Genomic DNA, 22,821 nt, shown 5'->3' on the forward strand with positions numbered 1-22,821 from the left:
CCTATCAAAATCTCTTCTTCAACATCTCTACCAGCTCCCAGTTCATTGCAGAAAGAACTCAGTCACCTGCAGGGAGCTTCATCAAGGCAGATCAAAGTATGACTAGAAACTGCCACAACTCTGTTTTTTTATAAAACAAAGAATGTTTTGTGTATGGCTGCCCCAGGGTTGTTGTTATCAAGCCATGATAACCCTGTGCCCTTTCCCTGTACCATGGAGATCTTCAACACTGTCCACACGGAGATGCCGTTTCCGCTGCACGAAAATTACCACACTGAATTCTAGTTGGGGAGCCGAGTAGCTGTACTGAAAAAGAGACACCCAAGTATTAGTCTTGGAAGATATTTAAGAGTATGTTATTGGTGTTTTTTAGAAAAATAAAGAAGGAAAAACAATATTGGATCCAAAGGTTGCCTTCAAAATTATAAAAAGAATGTATTTTTCGTTTTCCCTTCATACATTTTATGATTTTTGTGCCCAGGGAAAATAAGTGCGCTGCCTGAGTCCCAACGACTGGGCGGCTCACAGTCAAAGAAATTACAATAACACTGATAAAAGATGGCGAGCACGACAGGCTGGATGGAATGAAGCGAGGGGTCTCGCTCTCCCCCACCCAATGCCTGGGTGAAAAGCCAGGTCTTGATGGTTCTTCTAAACAACAGCAGAGTGGGGGGCATCCAGATCTTGGGGGGAACCTTGTTCCAGAGGGCAGGCACAACTACAGAGAAAGCGCACTTCTGGGGTCCTGATAGATGACATGGTTTAATCAAAGGAACCCGAAGCGCAGCAACCGCACAAGGTGGATTGGCTGGGCAGATACTATGGGAGACAGGCGGTCCCTCAAATATGTAGGGCTTTGTAGGGAGCGACCAGCACTCTGAATCACACCTGGAAGCAAACCGGCAACCAGCGCAGCCCACGAAGCAGAGGTGTTATATGGGCATACCGAAACATGTTCATCACTACTCGCACCGCTGCATTCTGGAACAGCTGAAGCTTCTGGGTGGCCTTCAAGGCCAGCGCCATGTAGAGCGCATGTATTATGCAATTACAAGCGTTATGATTTGTATAAACTTGTACAAACACATCCTTGTAATTTGTAGCATGCAGTAGAGCTGGGCTTCTACTGCATGCTATTTCTTTCACTCTCTGCTGCAGTGCAGTTTTCGGTTTGGTTTGGTTTTTTCTTCCTCCTAACCATCAGACTGGTGTGTGCCTGTTGAATATACACACTGAACTGATATTATGAGCACCCCTGCTTAGGATTTTTTTTCCCCTGAAAAGTGTTTGTATTCCTTGGATTTTCCTCTTGGTGTATCAATGATGTCATCAATAATAACAGGAGTCCTTGGAAAGAATATTGGAATTCTGCCTCGGGCTTTTTTGGTTCCTGCTTTTTGCTGTTGAGATTTTAAAAATAAAAATCAAACAGTGTAGGATTCTTTCTATTGTTAATTGGTTTCCAGATAGTTTGAATGTTCCTTTTTAAATTTGATTTAGATAATTTTAACACCCATCTTTTTGCTTTTTACCAATTATTTCAGCTGACAGAAACATCTGGAGTAGTGTGAAGGATCACTCCTCTTAGCTACACTTAAATGACTTTGGGTAATCTCAGAAAACTAGTAAACCTCCTTTTCATGTCTGGATGGAAGAACACCAAGAAATCCCAGAGCTGCAGGCTAGATTAGGAAGTCAAAATTGCACCCTGGCAGAAAATGGCACACAACTTCCACACTATTGTCAGAGAGATGGATGTGACCAGGAGTTGACTCTGGCTCAGTCAAGACCATCTTTCGTTACTCCGTCAGTTTAGCTAGGACCAGCCTTCCTTCTCCACAATTTTTCCATCACTGAATATTCCAGCTGGTCTCTGAGCATTTACTTGTTTTCCTGTCTCTCCCCCATTTTATTTCCCTTTGCATCTTGGCTGTTAGATGCCGAAGAGGTGAAGCAACGTATTTCTGACAACAGTTCTTTACGAACATAGCCACCCTTCTTTGGCTATATTTTGGCAGCCATCCAGAGCCACCCAAAGGGTGGCCTTTAAAAATAATCAAATAATATGCATGGATACATACATTGAGACCAAAGCTAGGGGAACCCTGGGAGCAGGCTCTGCTCCCATGAAGCCCTTACCTGATCCAACTGGCATGTGATGTAGCAAATCGAGGGGTCATTTTCATCTTGTTCAATATAAGCCTCCACTGACAAAGTTTTCCCCTCCAGAACCAAGGCGCATTCATAGTCCCAAAGCTGGTCCTTGAAGAAGAAAGAGAAGCTGAGCTGATACTTATGAATGGATATTCCTGGCCCCCTCTCCAAACTTTCCCTGTCCCTCTTCAGGTCCTTTTGAGCCAGCCTTGGGCAAATGCATCAGTGTTCACGGTCCAGGACATTTAGACTATTTCAAACCCAGGTTGGTTCCATCCCATTTCCAAATCACTTTGCAAAGTTTGTAATGTTTGTACATGCATGTCTAGAAAGGCTGCACATACATTTTCATTCCTATTGCTTTATTTATGCAATTTCCCCTAACGCGCACATATTTTTCGCAATTTATCTCCCAAAGATACACTTTTTGTATACTATTTCCCTGTGTGATTAGTCTACGATGAATCCTATGGCAATATAATCATTATGGGGAAGATGAACAGTGACACATTGTACATTCTCTTCTTCCATGTCTTCACCTTTTTTTTTTTAAACTCCTAGCGTTTTTCTGCCGGTGCAGGGTCCTCTTTTTCTGGTCAACTAAATGTTGATCTGTTGGTTGCAACAGGAATTTACTGACCAGCTTGTTGCCTGAGCCTGACGTCATGGGCTGAGGGAGAATGGCTGGCCCAAAGTCACCCAGCCGGTTGCTTTCAGGCTTAAGGTGGGACGAGAGCTCACAATCTCTTGGTTTCTAGCCTGGTGCCTTCACCACTATACCAAACTGGCTCTCAAACTTCCACGTCTTCCCTGTTTGTGTTATTTAATTTGGGGTTTCTTTCCCATCCCTTTTGAAAATGTTTTTACATATAAGTATCAACAATTAATTTATTAGATATGACCATGTTAGTTAGTTTAAGGTTCTTTTACCTAACTTATATTAACTTATTATATTATATTAACTTATAACTTATTATTGTATACCATTTGAGATAGCTTTAACTTACGAAGTTATTTACAGAATAAATAAAACATCACAATAATTCACAATCACCCAGCCCACTTAGACTGCTTTTTAATGCAGCACAATTTTTGTCCCCTTCTATGTAGTATGGAAGATAGATGTGACTGGACAGCTGTGAATTGACCCGATACCTGATATCAGGTGCACATACCTGTTTCTTTAAATATGAATGTTTCTCAATCATGCACTAATACATGTGGGAATCCAGTCCAAGGAGCAAAGGGAGTGGAGGGGTGAAGGGCACCTTTCTGCCTGATTTCTTCCAGATCCCTCTTCCTCTAATACTTATTTCTCAACTGAGCTAAGAAAAAGGTGACATCAAAGGGGATAAACAAGAAAAGAGAATCCAAGAATTTGGTACCTAGGAGCTAGACAGACCTGGATTTAAATAGTCAGAGCTTATCTTCAATTGTAAGAGTTTTCAAAGTTCTTCACTGTTATTTTTTTTTGGCCAAAGCAATTTCCCATACTTTTATGGTCACTTTCACATTTCTTTCCTTCCTTCTTTGATGTTATGCTTATATAGGTAGTCCTCACTTAACGACAGTAATTGGGACCAGAATTTCCATCCCTAAGCAATGCGGTCATAAAGCATGATGTCACATGACCACATCGCTTAGAGACGGCAATCTCGGCAGTTCCTGTTGCCGCTGTTAAGTGAGAATTGCGGGTTGTTAAGCGAGGATGTCTTTGCAATTTCCTACTGGCTGCCCACAACCAAAGTCAGTGGGGAAGCTGGCAGGAAGTTGCAAGTCCCAGGCGGCTTGCAAGCAGGCTGGCAGGCAGGTAAATGGATGCTGCCAGATGGGGGAGGTGCACGGGTGGCTGCAGTGGTACACACAAGTGATTTCAGGCCCAAGGGTGGCTGCTGCCAGGTGGGGGGAGAATTACCTGATCGACCTGTGATCTTCCCTGCTGGTTTGCCCATTGAGTTTGCTTGTGGGAAACCTGCAGGAAAGGTGGCAAATGGTAACCATGTGACTATGAGGTGCTGCAACTGTCATAAGTGAGAGCCAGTTGCCAAGTGTCCAGATCACGATCACATGACCATGGGGGTGGTGTGATGGGTGGAATTTTGAGGACCAGTCCTAAGTCCCACTCGTTCAGTACCGTCACAACTTTGAACGGTTGCTGAACGAGTGGTCGGTAAGCAAGGACTACCTATATAGCATTTGCTCTTAAAGGAAACAGAGCAGAAATACACTTCATAGTTCATCTCTCCTTCCATAGTTAGTAAGAATGGAATCCACAGAACTAATATTGTAGCAGGAGTAGGACAGTCATAGAAAAGGTGTAAATAGTGGTGTCCTGGTAAATGTTTAAGAACTGGCTCTGCTGGCTCCATTTCTACCATGTGCTGCACCGCTAGTGCAGAACAGCTGATTGGCAGGCTAGGCTCAGCTCTGCATTCAACCAGTTGGCACAATTCCAGAAAATTTAACAATTGGCTCTCACGAGTTGGTGCAAGCTGGCTCCAGCCCACTACTGGGTGTATGCCATCCAGACATCACAGCATCATAACACGCCCACCCACCCCCTGACCCATTGCCCCAGTCTTGCCTGATAGAGGTGGAAGTTTTGTCCAATCAGGGTGATCTTTCTCTGCACATTGACTGGCATCAGAGAGGATCCCTGGATGCCCCTCACACAGGGGCAGGCTTCGGGCCCCCAGCTGTACTCCTCTGTCTGAAAGCACACAAACATGCTGAAGACAGTAAAAGATGATTCTGCCCAGTTTGCTGTGATTAAAACAACAGGGCATGAGCAAAACATTGAAACTACAGTGTCTTACAAAAACAGAGAAAGCAGAAACAGGCCATAGAACAGATTAAATGTCTGGGTAAACACAGTGGTAACATATCTTTCTCTTGTCAATACATAATCAGGGTGATCTTTCTCTGCACATAGATATCTGGAGAAGAGTCCCACCATCACTACCACCATCACCACGTGGCAGCCTGGGGTTCTTCAGAAAAGCTCTCCTGTCTAAAAGGTTCTATTACAGTCCAATTCTACAAACAGATGTAGATGTTTTCCTGCTTGCCATGGGCCTAGCTTCTGCGGGATTATCTGCCTTACAATGAACCTGTCCAGTTACTAGGTTGTGGAGGAGAAGCCCTTTCAAATGAATGATGATTCACAGACGACTAACTTTGGATCTAAAGAGAAGGACTCCTTCCACATCACTCCCCAAATTGTGGAATACAAGTTGGGGAATGTTCTTCTCCCGTCATTTGGCTTTGGGGAGAAAAAAAATCAAGATGAATCTTTTTAATTTGCCCTCATTAAACTGATAACAATTGATTTAAGATACACTTGGTGAAAGATTTATATGATCTGAAGAGAAACCAGAGTATTAAAAATACGCTCGGCTACAAACACTGTATTTCTATACCTACAAACATCAGGATTGTGCAAGCCATGCTATTTCCTGTGACACTCTATAGAAGCGAAAGTTGGACTCTGAAGAAGCAGGAAAGGGAGAGTATTGATGCTTTTGAACTTTGGTGTTGGAGAAGACTCCTGAGAATACCGTGAACAGCCAAGAAAACAAACCGATCGATCATCAAACAAATGAACCCAGAGTTCTCACTCAAGGCACAAATGACAAGGCTCAAATTATCCTATTTTGGATACATTCTGTGAAGACCTAGTTCTCTGGAGAAGGGTCTAATGTTGGGAAAGGTGGAAGGAAATCCACCACAGAAGGATATCTGCAGACTCTTCTCATCCTGGATATAATCTGTTCCAACTTCTTCCTTCGGGACGGCGCTATAGAGCTCCATATGTTAAAACATCTAGACATCGGAATAGTTTTTTCCCTTGTGCCATTGCTCTGTTAAACACTGTATGATTTGATATGTACTGGACAGTGGCTTCTTCTTTGGAAAAGTTATTTTATTGGGCAGTGTTATTGTTACTGTTTATTAATTTTTGTTGCTATCCAAACGCACCGTTGATCTTGCTGTTCGTCACCGAAGACAAATTCCTTGTGTATATTTTATACTTGGTCATTAAAGTATTTGTATTGTATTTGAAAGAGAAGAAGAGAATGACCAGCAGCAAGGTGGATGGACTTAGTTATAGTGGCGATGAGTGCACCATTGGGAGACTTCAAAGAACAGGTCAGGGATAGATGGTCATGGAGAAGATCTATCGATATGGTCGCTAGGAAAACAGCTTCACTGTTTAGGATTTCCCTTTTCCTTCAGAACTATCTTGCACAGTAATTAAGATACTGGACCAAGATTAAACTCAGATTCAAGCCCACATTAGCCATGGAAACTCACTGGATGACTTTGGGCCAGTCACTTCCTCCTATCCAAGCCCACTCTATCAGTCAAGGTTACTTTGTGGGGATAAAATGTATGCCACCTTGAGTTCTCAAAGACAAGACTATGCATATATGTCTGTGCGTGTATGCACAGTAAATCAACCAACCAGCCATTAATGACATGCAGCGACATCTGTGGTGCTCTGAAATGAAGCTTGAGACTTACCAAATCCAGAAATCCAGGTGCATCATATTGATAGTCTAGTGCTGGGTTCAGAATTCGAGGAAAATCAGAGATGTCACTTTCAGAGGAGTCTCCATCACCTGAGAGAAGGATGGACGCAGAGAAGGGTGATGTGTCATTTTCCGGTGGCAGTGAAACCATCCATTCTTCACTCTCCTTGGATTCTGTGCTGTCTTCAGGAGGAAGCCACTTTGGAAGGTCTGTAGGATAAGGCAACTCAAAAATGGGCAGCTCAGTCTCCAGGTCAATTGGTGGTACATCAGCAGAAGATGTGGAAGGGCTTCCAGTCTGGTTAGGGGTTAGAGGATTTAGGAGAGAAGATGTAGGGACTTTCTGGGCAGAAGATGGAGTGGAGGAACTTTCAGCCTCAAGGGAAGGAGTCTTTCCCACTAGAACAGGCTGGGGTGTGCTATACATGACAGTAGAGGAAGAATCAGTAGAGCCATCTTCAGGATCTGTGACTGGTTCTGAGGTAGGATGCATTGTGGAAGAAAGTATCTCCAGCTGGCTGCTGGAGAGATGCTCTGAGGTAGGACCAGCAGTTGCAGTAGTAGGCCCTTGAGTAGAAGGCAATGTCAGAGAATCCCAGGTTGTCTCCAGCAACGTAACAGCACCTGTGGTGGACAGAGGTGCCTCTGTGAAAGTAAGGGCTTCAGGCTTCAAAGTAGTCAGGGTAGAAGTGGCTGGCAGGCTGGTATAGATAATGGGGATGGTGGTGGGAGTAGGCACGGAAGTAGTCCCAGGTGTTTCTGAGAGGACAGGGGGTTCAGTGGCCACAATTGGCAAAGATGACTGTGCTGTACTTGGAATGGCTGAGGAAGGTAACGGGCTAGAGTGCAGTATTTTTGCCTGGAGAAGTGCAAGGGAACAGAGAAGAGGTAGCTAGTCAGAGATAGAAGAAAACAGGATCAGAAGGAGGCAACACTCTGTGGCTGAGTTCATACAACATGCTAAACCACAAACCCAGCTTAACCATACCATTGCTATGTTCACATTGAATGCCACCCCCAAACAAATAAAGCATGTTACGGTGTAATGTGACAGCCTGGATCACAGGACCTGCTAAGTGGGCTTCTGCAATACAAACCCCTGAAATGCATTTTAGTCTACCCGGTGTGTTATGTAATACCATTTTTTAAAACATGAGAACAATTCTTGCTTAGTTGGGGGTGGCAGTAGTGGCCAGAGATATACAGGCATGAAAATTAAAACATTTCTATTTTCAGAAAGCAATCCTAAGAAGATGGACTTTACATAAATAGGAACCCACTTATTTCCAAGTTTTCTTGAAAAGTGCCCAGAAGCATTCAAGTCTCTGTGAAGGTCTCATATTCTGAACCAGACCAATGTTCCACATAAGCTAAGAGTCTTACAAACTAGGAACTAGCTATCTTTTCAGCCCCGGTGCTTTGTTGCTATTTGGGTTGGGGGCTGCACATGTGTCTTTAATCTTCACATGTGTACACATGCTCACACACGTGTATTCGCAAATCCCTCACTGTCATCATTCTAATAGAAGACCTATGAAAAATCTACCTTCTTATTGTAGATGATGGACCCATCTTCACAGATAGTTTTGTGCGTGCAGAGGTGTTGATGGACACACCAATTACACCCCCAATGGCTGCTCACACATCCCTGGCATCTAAGAACAAGAACACAACAGCTGTTGAGTAGGCCCAACAAATCAGAGTAAGAATGCAATAATGGAAAAATGCATCTGGGGAAAGGAAACATCTCTTCATGGACTTACGGTGCAGATCTCCTCAGTGAAGCCACAGCAGTACAGTCATAAAAGGAGAAAGTTGTTGAAGCAATGAAGATGTCGTGGAAGCGCACCTCCAGCTGGATGGTGATATGGTCTGAAAATGGAAATCAGGCAGGCTTCAAACATGATGCCATAGCAAACAGCACTTGCAGCTGGAATTTATATTTCCAGTGGAAGGACTTATAAATATTTCTTGTTTCTTTCGTGTCTATGCTTTAGACATAAACAGGAAAGATTATTCAGAGAGCTGGCTGAAGGGAGGCTAAGCCTCCTTCAAGTCCAGTATTTAAGGCAATATTGATCCTGATAACATTCATGAGACTATGCTCAGACCACAAGGTTCATGGTTCCCAAGTAACTATCAGTACCTATAATGACTTAAATCTGGCTTTGCAGGATACTCAGTTAAGGCAGGGTGGACTGATCCCCGTTGACGACTTTATTTTCTCTTGGAGGGGTTTGTGGTAGCCAGGACTGAAGCAAATACAGCTGGGACATAGAATCAAAACTATGGGGGGTGAGAAATATCCATTCTCTAGCACCCTTTTTTCTCTCTCTTTCTGGAAGATTTGCTTCTCTTTCTTTCCCAAGTAGAAGAGAAGGGACAGTTTTTAACCAAAGCTCTAAAGTGATTTGAATTTTAACTGAGGGCTGAACGTGGCCTACTTACAGCCCGCCACTTATCTAAGCTTGAAGGTGAATCATGCTACAGAAAATCTACAGTAGGCCTCATATCTTCTCCTAGATCAGTGGGGGAAGTCTATGGGATCCCCAGCCCTCCTATGTGGCTCCTAGAGTGGTTGGATTAACATTTTTGGACCTTTCTGAACACTGGGAGTCTGGGAGATCTTAAGGTGTTACCTGCACAAATTAAACATTGAGCAGATTTTTTCCTCCTGTTTTTAGGGACTTAGGGAGCAGCCTGTCCCAAAATACCAGGCCACATTTTCAACCTTGATCATTCTGGTAAGGTCGCTAGTTATTCTCCTCACAGCTTTGCAGCTTCAAAGCAAGGCAGAATGGAAAGGGGTGGTCCTGAGACTGAAAAAGAATGTCCACTCTAGCTCTGCATCAAATACCATCAAGCTGAACCTGGCTGAAGAACCAACTGGTATCATTACAAAGCAAACTTACTGTTTCATTCTAGCACAGTGGCCTGGTTATCCTTTCTAAAGCATTTCCACCACTCCCAGACACTACAGGGATCTCTCTGAACTTGTCACTCACCTGTCCCTGCATTCAAACTTGGGGCTTGGTTGGGATCTGGGGAGGGACACATAATGCCTGAGCCCATCACTAGAGCTGGGCTCTTATAGTCTCCAAAGAAGCATGAATAGGACTCTCCATCCTGTAGAGCTGGCAAGTCCGAAAAAGTCAGGAATATCTGTCAATCAGAGAGCAGACAGATCAATAGCTTGCCCTTCCTAAGAAAGATTCTCTTGTAATTAGCACTCTCTCATCTTCTGAAAATGAATGGAGGAGAATGGAGGAAAACAGATTTGATGGGGACAGGAGAGATGCTCATACAAATAAGAGAGCTGGGGACCTAAGTCCAGATCTATACAAACTGACAATACCTCTCTTTAACCGTAATTGATAACCAGGCTTCTCCAAACATCCTTGTAAAATAAGTGATACTACAAGATTCTTTGTTGGTCGACTAAGCTGAAAACAGGCCAGACCAAGGCATAATGGTGCCCTTTGTGAACAGTGAATTAAAAAAAGTTTATATTTTGGCTGTAATTGCACAATGTGCTTGATTACGTCAATTATATACTGTATATTGTATTTACACATTGTTTAAGCTTGGGTGGGAATAACTTCATGCTTATGTGTGTGTTTTCTGTTCAATGCATTAGTTTGATTCAGTTAAACAGGTTAATTTAGTAACTAGGTTAAACATGTACATATTTAGTCAAAAATGTAAATTTACTACAATTACATCCATGTACTAATCTCGGCAATTTACTGCTGAGTTAAATCTGCCATCCCTAATCATCTCATTGATTTCCAAGTTGAGGAAGGCCAGTTTAGACTGTCAAAGAAGCAAAGGATTGTTGACTATTTATTTCACAAAAACTGGCATGGTGGAAAACAAGAGAAGAATAGAATGGCCTCTGATGTTCAGGGAGGAGTTCTTTCTTATATGGGATTACCTTATAGGACTAAAGAGGACTAAAGCTTTTACTTGTTCTGAAGGCAAGGAATAACATAACTTGGATTTGGTTCTCCTCACTCACCTAAGAAGGTTCTGTACAAACTTGAAAACCAAGAACGTAGTTAACTTATTAAATATCCAAACCAGCATGAGCTGCGACCCAGGCACTGAACTGGCAAGTACTTCTTGCAGTATGATCCTAAATCAAAAGTTCTGGGCATCCTAAGGTCTGAACTCATGAATTTTGGGCAGTCGCTGAACATTATAAAACGGTGTTTTTTTATTCTTCTATACCTTAAATCAGAAGCAACTTTCACCACCAGCACCAACATTCTGTTCTGTATCTAGAAGCTACATCCATTGCTCTTTATTGCCCTCTGCTGACCTGAGGTTAAATCCTAAATCTTCCTTACTCTAACGTAGATGCTTCCATTTCCATCAGAACTGAAAAGGTGGAAATATCTGGAGACAACTAAGTTAGAGCAAGGAAGATTTAGGATCTGACCTTGGATATACATGCAGAGACACAGAGACAGGACATAAAACATATACTGTCATTCAGTGGCCAACAACATGATTCCATCCAGAAGATTCTAGGTTCAATCCTTGACATTTTCCTATGGAAAGGATTATTGGCTGAAATTCTGGGAGCTGCTACCAAACAATACTGAAGTGAACATACTGTTTGACTCAGCATGTGTCTTCTGCCTACCTGTGCATTCCCCCTCTTCTCTTTTGATCCACACTATGCTTGCATTCCATCCACCTGTACTGAATAGTTTTCTTTGGTTCCCACTGTTATCCAATCAACATCCATTCAACTTTTTGCAATAACAGCAAAAGCATAAGTAGCTTCCAAGTTCCCTCTTCCTGTAAAAGATGTGCATGCCACTCAGGCTTTTGCTGTCATTGGATGGTGAGGAACCTTCTCATGATGGTGTCATTGCCTTCAAATGGAAATGTTATGCATCACAGCTCACATTTTTCTGTTCTTCCCTGCTGATGCTGGCGGGGCTCAGAGAGAGGATGGATAGACACTGCTGGGTGGAATGAAAGCCCCATAGCCACTGTTCTTTCACTTGGAACCTGGTGCATTCAGAGCGACGGCTGCATCTGCAGAGACACAGATAAAGACAGGGAAAAGAGATTCTTGAATGAGCAGATTGTATGGAACTGCCTAAAGCATCCATGCTGTTTCCAGAAAATATATTTTCTGCATAGGGAAAGTCGTAAACCCTGCTCTCGGCCCCCTGCCCTGCCCTAAGGGAGTGTTCCTCAACCTTAGCAACTTTAAGATGTCTGGACTTCAAATCTTAGAATTCCTCAGCCAGCATGGCTGGCTGGCGAATTCTGGGAGATGAAGTCCAGACATCTTAAAGTTGCCAAGGTTGAGAAACACTTTCCTAAGGAATAAACAGATGAGGATGAGCTGCAAGCTGGTTTAATTTGGGGAAACTCCCTAACCCCCAGCCTGTGGCTCTTGTGCTGTATCCTGATTCCAAAGCTGATCCTCAGTACAGGTAGTCCTCTTTTAACAACTACTATTAGGACCAGTAACGCGGTTGTTAAGCAAAGTGGTTGCTAAGTGAAACTATGGCTGTGCTTAGGATCTGACTTCAGCTTTCCTTTGCTTTACAGACCTGCAAAGGTCATAAATGCGAGGATTGGTCATAAAGTTACTTTTTCATCACCGTCGTAACTGCAAACAGTCACTAAACGAGGCAGTCGCTAAATGAGGACTACCTGTAATGTTTTTGATCCCTCATAGAAACTAGCAATTAAAGAATATTCATAAGGAAAGAGAAAGTTGAGGGCACATTTATAAATAAATACAAATAATATAGAAATAAGAATACAACACAGAAAAGAAGACAAGCAGAACCAAATAGAAAAATCTATTAGACTTTTCTGGACCCTTTTTAAAAACTTTTAGGAATTTCCTCCCACCCTAATTCACCAAACAGTGCTGAGAAAATATTGGAAAATATAAATGGAACATCATTTCCAATAAATTTCCTTTTATGCTTCTTGCCTGGTAACATCTGTTTGCATCAGTGTGTGAAACAAAAGATAATAGTCTCTTGGAAGTGATTCTTCTTTCCCATTTAGAATCTGTTTAGTTAATTTACTCATAATTACAAAATCCCAGGAACAGATGTAATCAATGAATTAGTCTGGGAACTCAGATGATCTCCAGAAGTAGGCAATGCACTGCTTAACAAGGAGTTTTAATTAGTACTTTCTAAATTATAAGAAGGACGCCCTGCCAAGCCTATTACAGAGCAAATGTTTAGGATTTGCAGGGACTTTATAACCTACTTCTTGAATTACAGCTTACACGAACTTCCAAAAACATTGTATATGAATTCAGGACTATTGCTGCATGTGAACATACGATTCTGCAGAATCCTCACTGGTGCCCCTGAAGGACTTCTTCAAAATTATCCAGCACAAAGTTATAGCAAAAGCCCTTTGAGAAAATCTTAGGATTGCATCTGCTTGGCCCTCTGGACAGTATTGCATTAATCTCTGGAGGCCAGCAGAGATGTCCCATATGAAAGCAGATGGATATAAATTAAATGAAGTCTTACTTTCCTTGAAGAACACACCAGCCACAATATGGGTCTTTCACTGCCAAACATGACTTGCAATCAGAGAACTGGGAACATTCAAAGATGGGAATTTTGGCCAACTGGAAGAGAGAAGCATAGAATGGATTTCGGTGTGCTATTACATTACACTTATATCTCAACATTCTTCTAAGAGCTCAAGACAATGCACAGAGCAGGTCTCTTCTCATTTGATCCAACAACAGTCTTTGGAAACAGGGAGTCACTGAGCTCTATGGCTGAGCAGAAACTTGAGCCTAGAATTCAGAAGTCCAAGCACCTTTCAAATTAAGAGTCTGTTAACTCTCTAGTATCCTGGGGAGATGGGTGAAGATTCCATAATTTCCTTCAACCTCAACACTTGTCATTTGAAGAAGTGGAGGGGATGAGGACTTAAATCAATTTATTTGATGATCCATCATTGTTTCTGTGTAATTCCCTCCCTTTCAGAAGCAGAAGCAGATTTATCTAATTATTCAAAGTTAGGAAAGATTTATCTGTGTATAAATATATTTGGTTCAGAAGTCACATATTAAAGATTTGGGTTTGGGATAGTTCTTGTTTTTAAAATCAAGGGTATATTATTAGTGCATCAAAATACTGTTTTTCCTAGCTGATTAACTAACTGAACACAACAGCCTTGGTTTAAATGGTGCAGAATATACCCAACCCTGCCCAGTTCTGTCACCACTTGCCCCTGGTGGGAAATTATCAAAGAAACAAAAAGGTACAGCAATAGATAGGAAGGAGGGTACCTGCAAAAGTGGGGGTGGGAAGAGTGGGGGCATGAGATGAAATCTGCTGATATCAGATTGATATCAAGGTTGAAATTCCCAGTTGACTTGGATGTATAGAGCTAGTCCCTGAACAGAAACCTGGTGGACAGCTCATAAAGAACAGAAATTGATCAGTGCCATCAGGCTGGGGGGGACTGTTAGATAACAGGGGGTGAAGAGACTCAGGCCAGGCTCTTTATCTTAGTGGACAATTCCTACCTGCTAGGTTTATTCCACCCAGTTATCTATCTTTTTGCCAGGAAATTGTCTGAACCATTTTTATAATTAAAAAGCTAACATTAACTCCTCCCCACCAGCCCCCATATAGATGCTATGAAATGGGGCTGCTCAGCACTTTGAACTGGATCCCAAAAACGTGCTTTGGAACATTCATGAGTTCAAATGTAGCACCTGTCACTAACTCTTTAAAGCATCCGGGTCTTTTCCCAGGATCACCCAGCAGCTGTAGAGGACAGCTGCCTGGTCTAAGGGAAAGACACAGCTGTTTTCAAAAAATGCAGACGAGGGCTACACAAACACCCCTCATTTTCCAAAACACAGTTCTGGAGCTGAATGCAAAGCCCTGCACAGCCCTATTGTGCAATGTAACTGAGGCCAAAACATAGTTTTGAATGCATACAAGGGTGAGAGTTTTATCTCACACAGGCCAGAGAAAAACAACACAATAAGAAATCTGGCCGCTGCAAAATCAAAGGCCAGATGAAACAGGCCAGCCCTGTCAAAAGAGAGAGCCAAACAGGCCTTACTTAGCGTGGGAAGGAGAAAGAATCACAAGTGGGTTTGATGATTGTTTCTACATAGAGAGCTTGTTCTTGAAACACAGCAGTTGCTGAAATTCTTTGGTTACGGCTTTTGAACTTCTTCAGTAAAATTATTTATCAGAGGTTCTGGATTCTTGTGAGTCTGCAAAGTCTGACAACAAGTCACATTTACTCCAATAGGACTGACTTGCAAATAAATGGATTGCAGTCCATAGAGTGCTTCATATTGAATGCCTACATGTATGCCCAGCCTTAAGTATGGTTATTTAATCAGTCTTAAGTCCTAGAGCCCTTGGGAAAGAGCAGATGATAAGATGAGAGATAAAATAAATTAAAGGAAAGCATGTTTATGAGACTGGTCCCCTTTCCCAATCTCACATCCATTTTACAATTACATCTTTATTTCACTTTGAACTCAGTGCCCTGGTTTCCTGAATAAAGAGTACTTTAAACAATGGCAAAGGTATGTGATTTGAAGTTTCCACAGCAATCATCCAAACAACAGTGGACTAAAAAACATTTGAAAGGCCATGATTATATTTAAATTTATTTAAAGTTGCAAGCAAGAACATCATTTGTTTTAAAATAAATGAGAGCACCAAAATACTTATTAACAAATAAATGATTCTCATTCATTTCCTCAGTGATATTCCTGTAAAACTACTGATCAAATTCCAATTAAATACAGATCTATTTTTTCATCTTATGCACACACACACATTTGCGTGCCTTAGATGTGCTATATACAAGACCAATCAATTTCTTAAGTTGATTTTCTCCAGCTGTCCCACAAAACTTATGCTAAGGTTTGTAAACCTTATTTCTATATTTCTTTATTTCTCTTGGGATCTTGTACTACACTGGTGGCTTTATTTTTAACTTTATTTCAAAATGAAATGCAATTCCATAGGTCAAACTAAATTAATGCATGACCTTTTCCTCTTCCACAGGGGCTTCAGATACTCAACAACCATCTGGATATTATAACTAGCTTTGTTATATTTATTTATGGATGCGTATTTTTCATCCTTTGCTACACCAATGGCTCAGAGAAGTTCACCACAATGTAAGAATATCAGAACAATCTCTCCTTTGAACACAGGAAGAAAAATACATCAAAACACCACATGTGGCTGAAAGTCCAACTGCTGCAGGATCATAAAGATTTCATCAATTCCAAATCATTCTGAGCACCTCTAGTATTTTTAATACTTTTTTAAAAGCAGATTTTCAATAGCAGATCTGAATCATATCCACTTCCTTCAGGAGTCAATCTTCTAGCATTCAAAAGGGAATTATGCCCAAGTGCCTGCGCCCAGCTCCACCACTAGACACCAGAATCCTGTACATGTTTGCTTGGAACTAAGCCCTACTATGGCCCTACCATGTATATTTTACACATATTCTTGAATATGGATAAAATATAGGATGACATCCTTCAATGTTTAGATGCAGAGGATACCTTTTAGTCTGCAATGTTTTTGTTAAGATCTCAAGTGGGATACTTTAGTTGGGGTCTCTGTTTTTGACACTATTGGGGTAACTTAGCAAGCCCTGCACAAAGGAAGATGCTTTCCTCGTCTGCATCAGCAGGTCGTCATTGGTTCTCACCATTGACTGAGTCATAACATAGAGGTGCTCCTTAGCCTGGTCAAACAGGAGGTCTCTACATACTGCACTGTTCGGCTGGATCATCAAAGAAGCATATAGGACGGTGTCTCCTGTTGCTTCCATGTAGCCCTGCAAGGGAGCAAATCAGAATAGCCAATGATTTTTTTGATTTAAGGTTGTAGAGCAGCTCTTGGGGGCAAACTTGTAATTGTGCTGTTTAGTAAAAACAAAGATTATTTTTACACCTCTTGATCAGAAACCTTCCCCAATACGCAATGTTGCAGTCAAAGTAAACCAGGGATTGGCAACATTTTCAGGTAATGCACACTACACCACACCACACAGTCATGTGATGGTGTGGGTATCCCCTGAAACTATGCATGGCCAAAATCTTGCAAGATCATCCAAATCTCACAACATTTTTAAAGGCCCTAATCTAAAATTTTTCATATTCTCACCTGAAATCTTATCAGTGCTATGAAATCTTATGAGTGCCAACTATCCTTATGTTTGTAATTAATTGTTATTTAATTTTGGCAACTCCAGGTACCATTGAAGATGGGCCCAGAGGCCTGATGTCCATTGTCAAGCTCTGGTGCAAATATCTCTTAAGACATTTCTGTACAGTCAGTCAAATTCAGTTATATTTTAGGTTTATAAAAAAGGCTCTGAGAAGAACCTGTGTTGCCGCCTGTTCACTGGGAATATTAGATCAAGATAATGCTGTTAGGAAGAGAAACTTGCCATCTGGAAGGTGGCTGAGGAAGGCCCCTCCCTCCCGATTCTGGTTTGTAAAAAAGCAGCTAGATGTGTACTCCAGAGCACCAGAGCAGAAAGGGGAGCGTGCAAACAATCCAACTTTTGAAAAAGCAAAAGCAAATGGTTGCCAGATATCCTGCAAAGCATTATAGCAAGACCAGAGGGAGGGAGATGGGGAGGAGAAGCTGGGCTGATGTTCACTGCATTAAACTGATGTGGCTGGACATTGCCTGCATTGGAACTGTTAGGATAATATCCCCCCGCTTCTCCAGAATCTCAACCCTCCTTCCCCCAATTTCTCTCTAGAACAATCCTATGGTGTAGTTGGGCTGAGCAAGATTGACTGGCCCAAAGACACCTTGCAAGCTTCTGTAATGGTATGTGGGAATGACTTTGGGAGACAGGAGGAAGAGCCACAGCCTAGAAAACCATCATGCAAAAAGTATCTCAGCCCACAGAAGGAAAAGGGACATGGGAAGCGTCTCAGAAGGGACCCTCCCTAGTTTTCTGGAAAGTAAAAGTAAAGGAGGGGAGAAATGCTTTCAGACTTGCAAGATTCTGTTGCTGTAACCTTACAATAAAGGTAGTGCTCGTGGTTTGTGCTTCTTGTCCGGACTACCTCGAAGGACAGCTTCCGTGGGCGAGGGTGGATCTGAATATGAGTCTTCCAGGCCCCAAGTCCAGCATTAGACCGTGATAATTCTCCAGTATGCAAAAAAGAAGACCCAGTTCTCCAAAGCATAACAAAAAAGTGAATTTGCTAGGTTTCTTTGCCATAAAGCTACAAGTATAGCTTTTTGCCTCCTGGTGTCCTCCAAAGGCCATGCTGACTTGGAATTATAGTGGTAGTTCAACACAAATAAAGGGCACCAGGTAAAGGAAGGGAATTCTAGTACAACGTGTCTCAACCTTGGCAACTTTAAGACATGTGGAACGTACTCCTGAACTCCCCAGCCATCATGGGGAATTCAGGAACAGAAGTCCACACATCTTAAAAGTTGCCAAGATTGAGAAACATGTTCTAGTGGATAAGAAAGCATACAAAATACCATATCTGTTCACCTACTGTAGAGATCATGACGAGAAAACCACTACTTCTTGAATAGCACCGTGTACAACATTTCATTTCAAACCATTCTGAGCATGACATTTCACTAGTCCCATTTGCAGCACAAAACTGTTATTTACAGTCCATTCCAAGCCCAAAACTGCTGTTCAGAACTTGTTCTGCACCTGAAACAGCACTTTCATGCTTCAGATGGGATGTTTGATGAAAGTGTGAGCTCAAAACAGGTCAAATGAAATGGTTTGCACACTCCTATTCCGTGACCAAGAGAGAATCCAGGTGTGAAATAATGTACATCCGGCCTTGGGGAGGGGGAAGAGAGCGATGAACTGTTAAGGGAAGAGGAAGAGGGCAGCGTGAGAAAAAAATCTCAGAACAACACCCCCCCCCCCAACCACTTGAGTTTGTTAAGGATAAGATATGGTACAGCAAAGAGAAACTTAGACAGGGTTTCAGGATTGTTATTCTACCCAGTAAAGAGCATTCCTGGAATCGCTTGTTCCTTGACCTTGCCTACCTCGATTGGCTGATATCAGATCAGAAAAACAGCCAGAGAAGCATTGGAACAGGTGTTTTGGGACATGTCTCTGTAGTCTGGTGCTCTCTATAATTTTTAGCCAACCTATCAGGACTTCACAGGTTGGGACCACCAAAGGAAACCAGGATGGCTGGTGTGGGTCTTCCGGGCTGTGTGGCCGTGTTCTGGAAGTTTTGTTTCCTAACGTTTCGCCAGCACCTGTGACCGGCATCTTCCAGGATGTTGCTACCCAAAGCATAAAGTCACCCACAGAGGTCCTCCTCCAGGTATTTTCCCACCGTGGTGCTGCAATGGTGCCAAGAAGCCCTTAGATGTTGGAATGTCCTCCTCAGAAAGGTACATCTGGCATCCTGAGTGCTTTCTTTGCAGGCCAAAGCAAAACACGTTTTATTCTTCCAGGTCTTTTAATAATGTGTTGATGCTGTTATGATGTTCACCTTTCCTTTAGCTCCTTTTCTCCTTTTCTTATTGTTTTAATGTTTCCCCTGTTATAAATGTTAGTCTCTTTTTTATACAGTGTTCCAGTGGATGTTGTAATAAATTGTTTTCACTAACTACTGTATACTGTAAAGCAGTGTTTCTCAGCCTCAGCAACTTTAAATGCGTGGACTTCAACTCCCAGAAGCGCTAGGTGGCGCTAATGCCCCCCAAATGAAAAAAGGTTGGTTCTCAGTGTGGACTGACTAGTGTCGGACAACAAGGAGCACTGCTGTGGGACCAGGTGCATCCATGGAGGAGGCATGGGGAGCAAATGATGACATGTGCATGATGATATTGTGATGTCACAGCACCCCCCTTTGGCACACCATCCCCCTGAGATTCATCTGGTGCTTACCTCAACTGTGTTTAAAGAGCCTGGAAAACTGGTTGCTGTTTCTGGACGTTTTTGGGGTCTTTCATTTGCATTTCATCTGCATTTTATGAGTGTTTTTACTCTTTGCTGCCCAGAGTCATTACAGAGTCGGGCTGCCTTGTAAATTGAATAAAAGAAATAAATAAGTACCATCATGCAAATGCCGCAACGTATGTATTTGCATCAGACTTCACAAACAAGTCCGTAATCATGGTCGTTCCGTGATGACATCATCATGCACATGCATCATTTTGGCACCAACGAGGTTTGTTATAGATACTACTGTGTGGTACAGGTGGTCCTCACTTACCAACCACAATTGGGACTGGCAACTCCATTGCTAAGTGATGTGATTGTTAGGTGAAATGTCATGTGACCATGCCTGACTTACAACGTCAGTTCCACTGCAGTCATTAAGCAAATCAATGGTGGTCATTAAGCATAACATTACATGACCATGACTTGAGACTTCCTGCCAGCTTCCCCATTGACTTTGCTTCTCAGAAGCTGGCTGTGAAGGTCACAAATGGCAATCATGTGACTACGAGATTGCTGTGACGGCCACAAATTCGAGGTTCGGTCATAAACCTACTTTTTCAGCACCGTCGTAACTTCGAACAGTCACTGAATGAGGCCGTTGGTAAGCAAGGACTACCTGTACTGCAAAGCCCCAAAATGTCTTTTTGTCTAGCAGGACAGTCAAGCTAAGTGACAACTGAGCTTTAGTTTGAACATCTATGATGATCCTGCAATTTCAGTTTTCTCATCTATAATATGGAAACTGCATACCAGACACCAGGGATTTCTCCTTTTCATGAACCCGCCCAAAATAATTGCCATTCTGGATTGCAAAATCCTTCTTTAAAAAAGAAAAGAAAGCCTTTCAGGGTGACAGCTGAGAAAAAATGTGGTTCTAAATTTTGAGTCAAGGTTGTATTAAATGCCATTGCCGCTAAGGCAGAGATATATCAAATCAAGGTTAATATTGCAAGTTACTTCTTTGTGGAACAATGAGCTCAACTACATTTCCCAATTCAGAAATTTACCTATTTGTCAAAAAACGGTACATTTTATCAAATATACACCATAGGGCACAGTGTTCTACATCTGTCTGCGTGGCCAAAAAGAAGAAAAATTCTTAGTGATACACATTTCTATGATTTAAAGCAAACACAGAAATTGGTACCAGTTGAGGAATCTCAGTCTCTAATTTTTCTTTAAGTTTCTGGTCCTTAGTGTAGCCAGGTGAAGTCTCAGAATTCACTCAATTCACAGAAATCGCTCCATTTCTAGGATCTGTGAGCAGGTATTGTCTGAGAGCCTGATGTGGCCCCTAGCCTTTACTGGTAGAACCAACAGACTTATTAGGGAAAGTAGCCAAAAATGTGCATGACAGTATAAAGTAACTATATTCCTCTATCTGCTACATTTATATGGTAATTTTTCTTTGGGAGTTCAAGGCAGTATGCATGGAGGTTTCCTCTCACAGGTAGTCCTTGCTTAATGACCATTCATTCAGCGACTGTTTGAAGTTACAATGGCGCTGAAAAAATGGACTTACGACCAGTCCTCGCATTTACCACCATTGCAATGTCCCCATGATCATGTGATCAAGATTCGGGCACTGGCACCATTGTGCATTTAAGATGGTCACAGCATCCTGCCTATCTCCCCCCCATCATCTCTGCCCTTTTGGCTGCCCTGCACAGCATGGCCAAGATGAAGGGGCTGCTGTATTCTGCTGCCACTGCCCTCAGCTGACCTTCCTGCTACTTCCTCTGTGTCGTTCCAGGGGTGGGGCAAGCCCAGCGCCGACAGAGCACCCACACCGCCCCGTTGCTGCCACCCGCAGCAGACCTTCTTCTTACGTCCTCCTTGTTGTTGTCCAGGGGGTGGCATGGGGGCTCTGTCAGTGCTGGGCTGTCCCTGCCCCTCACCACCACCCCTGTCCCCAGGATGACAACCAGGAGGATGTAAGGAGGAGGTCTGCTGCGGGTGGTGGCAGAATACAGCGGCCTCTTCATCTTGGCCATGCTGTGCAAGGTGGCCAAAAGGGCAGAGATGGGGGGGAAGATAGGCAGGTGGGGGGAGTTGAAGCCGAGGCAGTTTGTGCAGGGCAGAAGAAGCAAGTCGGCCTCTTCTGACTCAGCGATCCCCTGAAAGCATCTCTTGCCTTGGAAGAACCGAGGCTCAGGCCGGGAGGGACCAATGGCTTGGATCGGGGTGGGTCCTCGCCTAACGACCGTGTGGGATCCATTTAATGACAGCAACTGCCATCACTGAGCAGTGTGGTCATGTGATATTTTGCTTAATGACTGCTTTGCTTAGCAATGGAGTTGCCAGTCCCAATTAGGGTCGTTAAGCGAGGACTACCTGTATTTCATTCCCACAACCACCTCTGATCAGGTCATTGGCCTGAGTGTAGTTGGCCCACAGTCACCCAGTGAAATCTGTGGATACTTGAACCTAAGTCTCTCCAATCTGGGTCACATATCTTAACCACTACAGACGTATGTTCACCTTCATAATCCATATGGGATATTCAGTGTCATTTTTCTTGACTACAAATGTTTATTTTTTATAGGTTTTAAGCTATACACCCCTGCACTCATTATGTAATGAATATTTTTTCTGAAATGGACTTAGATCTCTGCTGGGGCTACCTTCTTCTTGGCTGCAAAACCCAACTCTGAGAAGTAATAAAATAATTATCTGCATAAGCATGCCTTCCTCTCAGGTCTGAGCTAACTACCTTGTGTAGCCGGCCTTGGCTGTCTCCCAGGAAAACAACCGTGTGTCCGTCTTCGATGCTGGCAGCCACGGCCGTCAGTCGGGCATCTGACTTTTCCAGGACCGGTGCCGCTTCAAGTGGTACTCGACTCGCCATGGGACTAGGGGTGTGGTCTGAGCCACAAGGATAGGCAGCCAAAGTGTCCTTTGGAGGGAGGAAGAAAACAAGATCAGTCAATGTGGGGCGGGGGTGGCTCTGATTATTTACCCAGGGACACTAATATCTCATGGCAGATTTCAAGAATACTCATCACCGCCAAGTGGGTAGAAGGTGGATGGGAACGGAATAGAAGAATCACAAGATGTTGTGTACTGCACCAACAAATGTTTTCTCCTCCCCATAACTTAAAAGTAGTAACAACAGGGCTTTTTTTTACCCTTGGCTCATGCTTACTATTATAGTAACTCAGATATA

At 42.8% G+C, this 22,821-nt stretch overlaps 1 protein-coding gene across 5 annotated transcripts in view; it reads right to left on the bottom strand.

Annotated features, from left to right (window-relative positions):
• PLXNB1 (plexin B1) overlaps positions 1-22,821 on the bottom strand; it is a 130,738-nt gene that overhangs the window by 36,214 nt on the left and 71,703 nt on the right. For 4 of the 5 annotated variants that reach the window (XM_088134519.1, XM_088134518.1, XM_088134517.1 and 1 more), the window contains exons 5-15: positions 22,369-22,551; positions 16,401-16,529; positions 13,214-13,314; positions 11,603-11,735; positions 9,692-9,848; positions 8,450-8,558; positions 8,233-8,341; positions 6,679-7,545; positions 4,739-4,864; positions 2,140-2,262; positions 213-306 (exon numbers count right to left, since the gene is read on the bottom strand). In XM_088134519.1, coding sequence (XP_087990645.1) covers positions 213-306; positions 2,140-2,262; positions 4,739-4,864; positions 6,679-7,545; positions 8,233-8,341; positions 8,450-8,558; positions 9,692-9,848; positions 11,603-11,735; positions 13,214-13,314; positions 16,401-16,529; positions 22,369-22,551 — 2,131 coding nt within the window. Of the gene's footprint in view, positions 1-212; positions 307-2,139; positions 2,263-4,738; positions 4,865-6,678; positions 7,546-8,232; positions 8,342-8,449; positions 8,559-9,691; positions 9,849-11,602; positions 11,736-13,213; positions 13,315-16,400; positions 16,530-19,598; positions 19,728-22,368; positions 22,552-22,821 lie in introns of those variants that run through there. The other variant, XM_088134521.1, reaches the window with a different exon arrangement.

The sequence above is a fragment of the Python bivittatus genome, unplaced genomic scaffold, assembly GCF_059951505.1.
Source record: "Python bivittatus isolate LINGU-HERP-01145 unplaced genomic scaffold, Pbiv_v1 ctg000080_np1212, whole genome shotgun sequence".
Classification (NCBI taxonomy): domain Eukaryota; kingdom Metazoa; phylum Chordata; class Lepidosauria; order Squamata; family Pythonidae; genus Python; species Python bivittatus.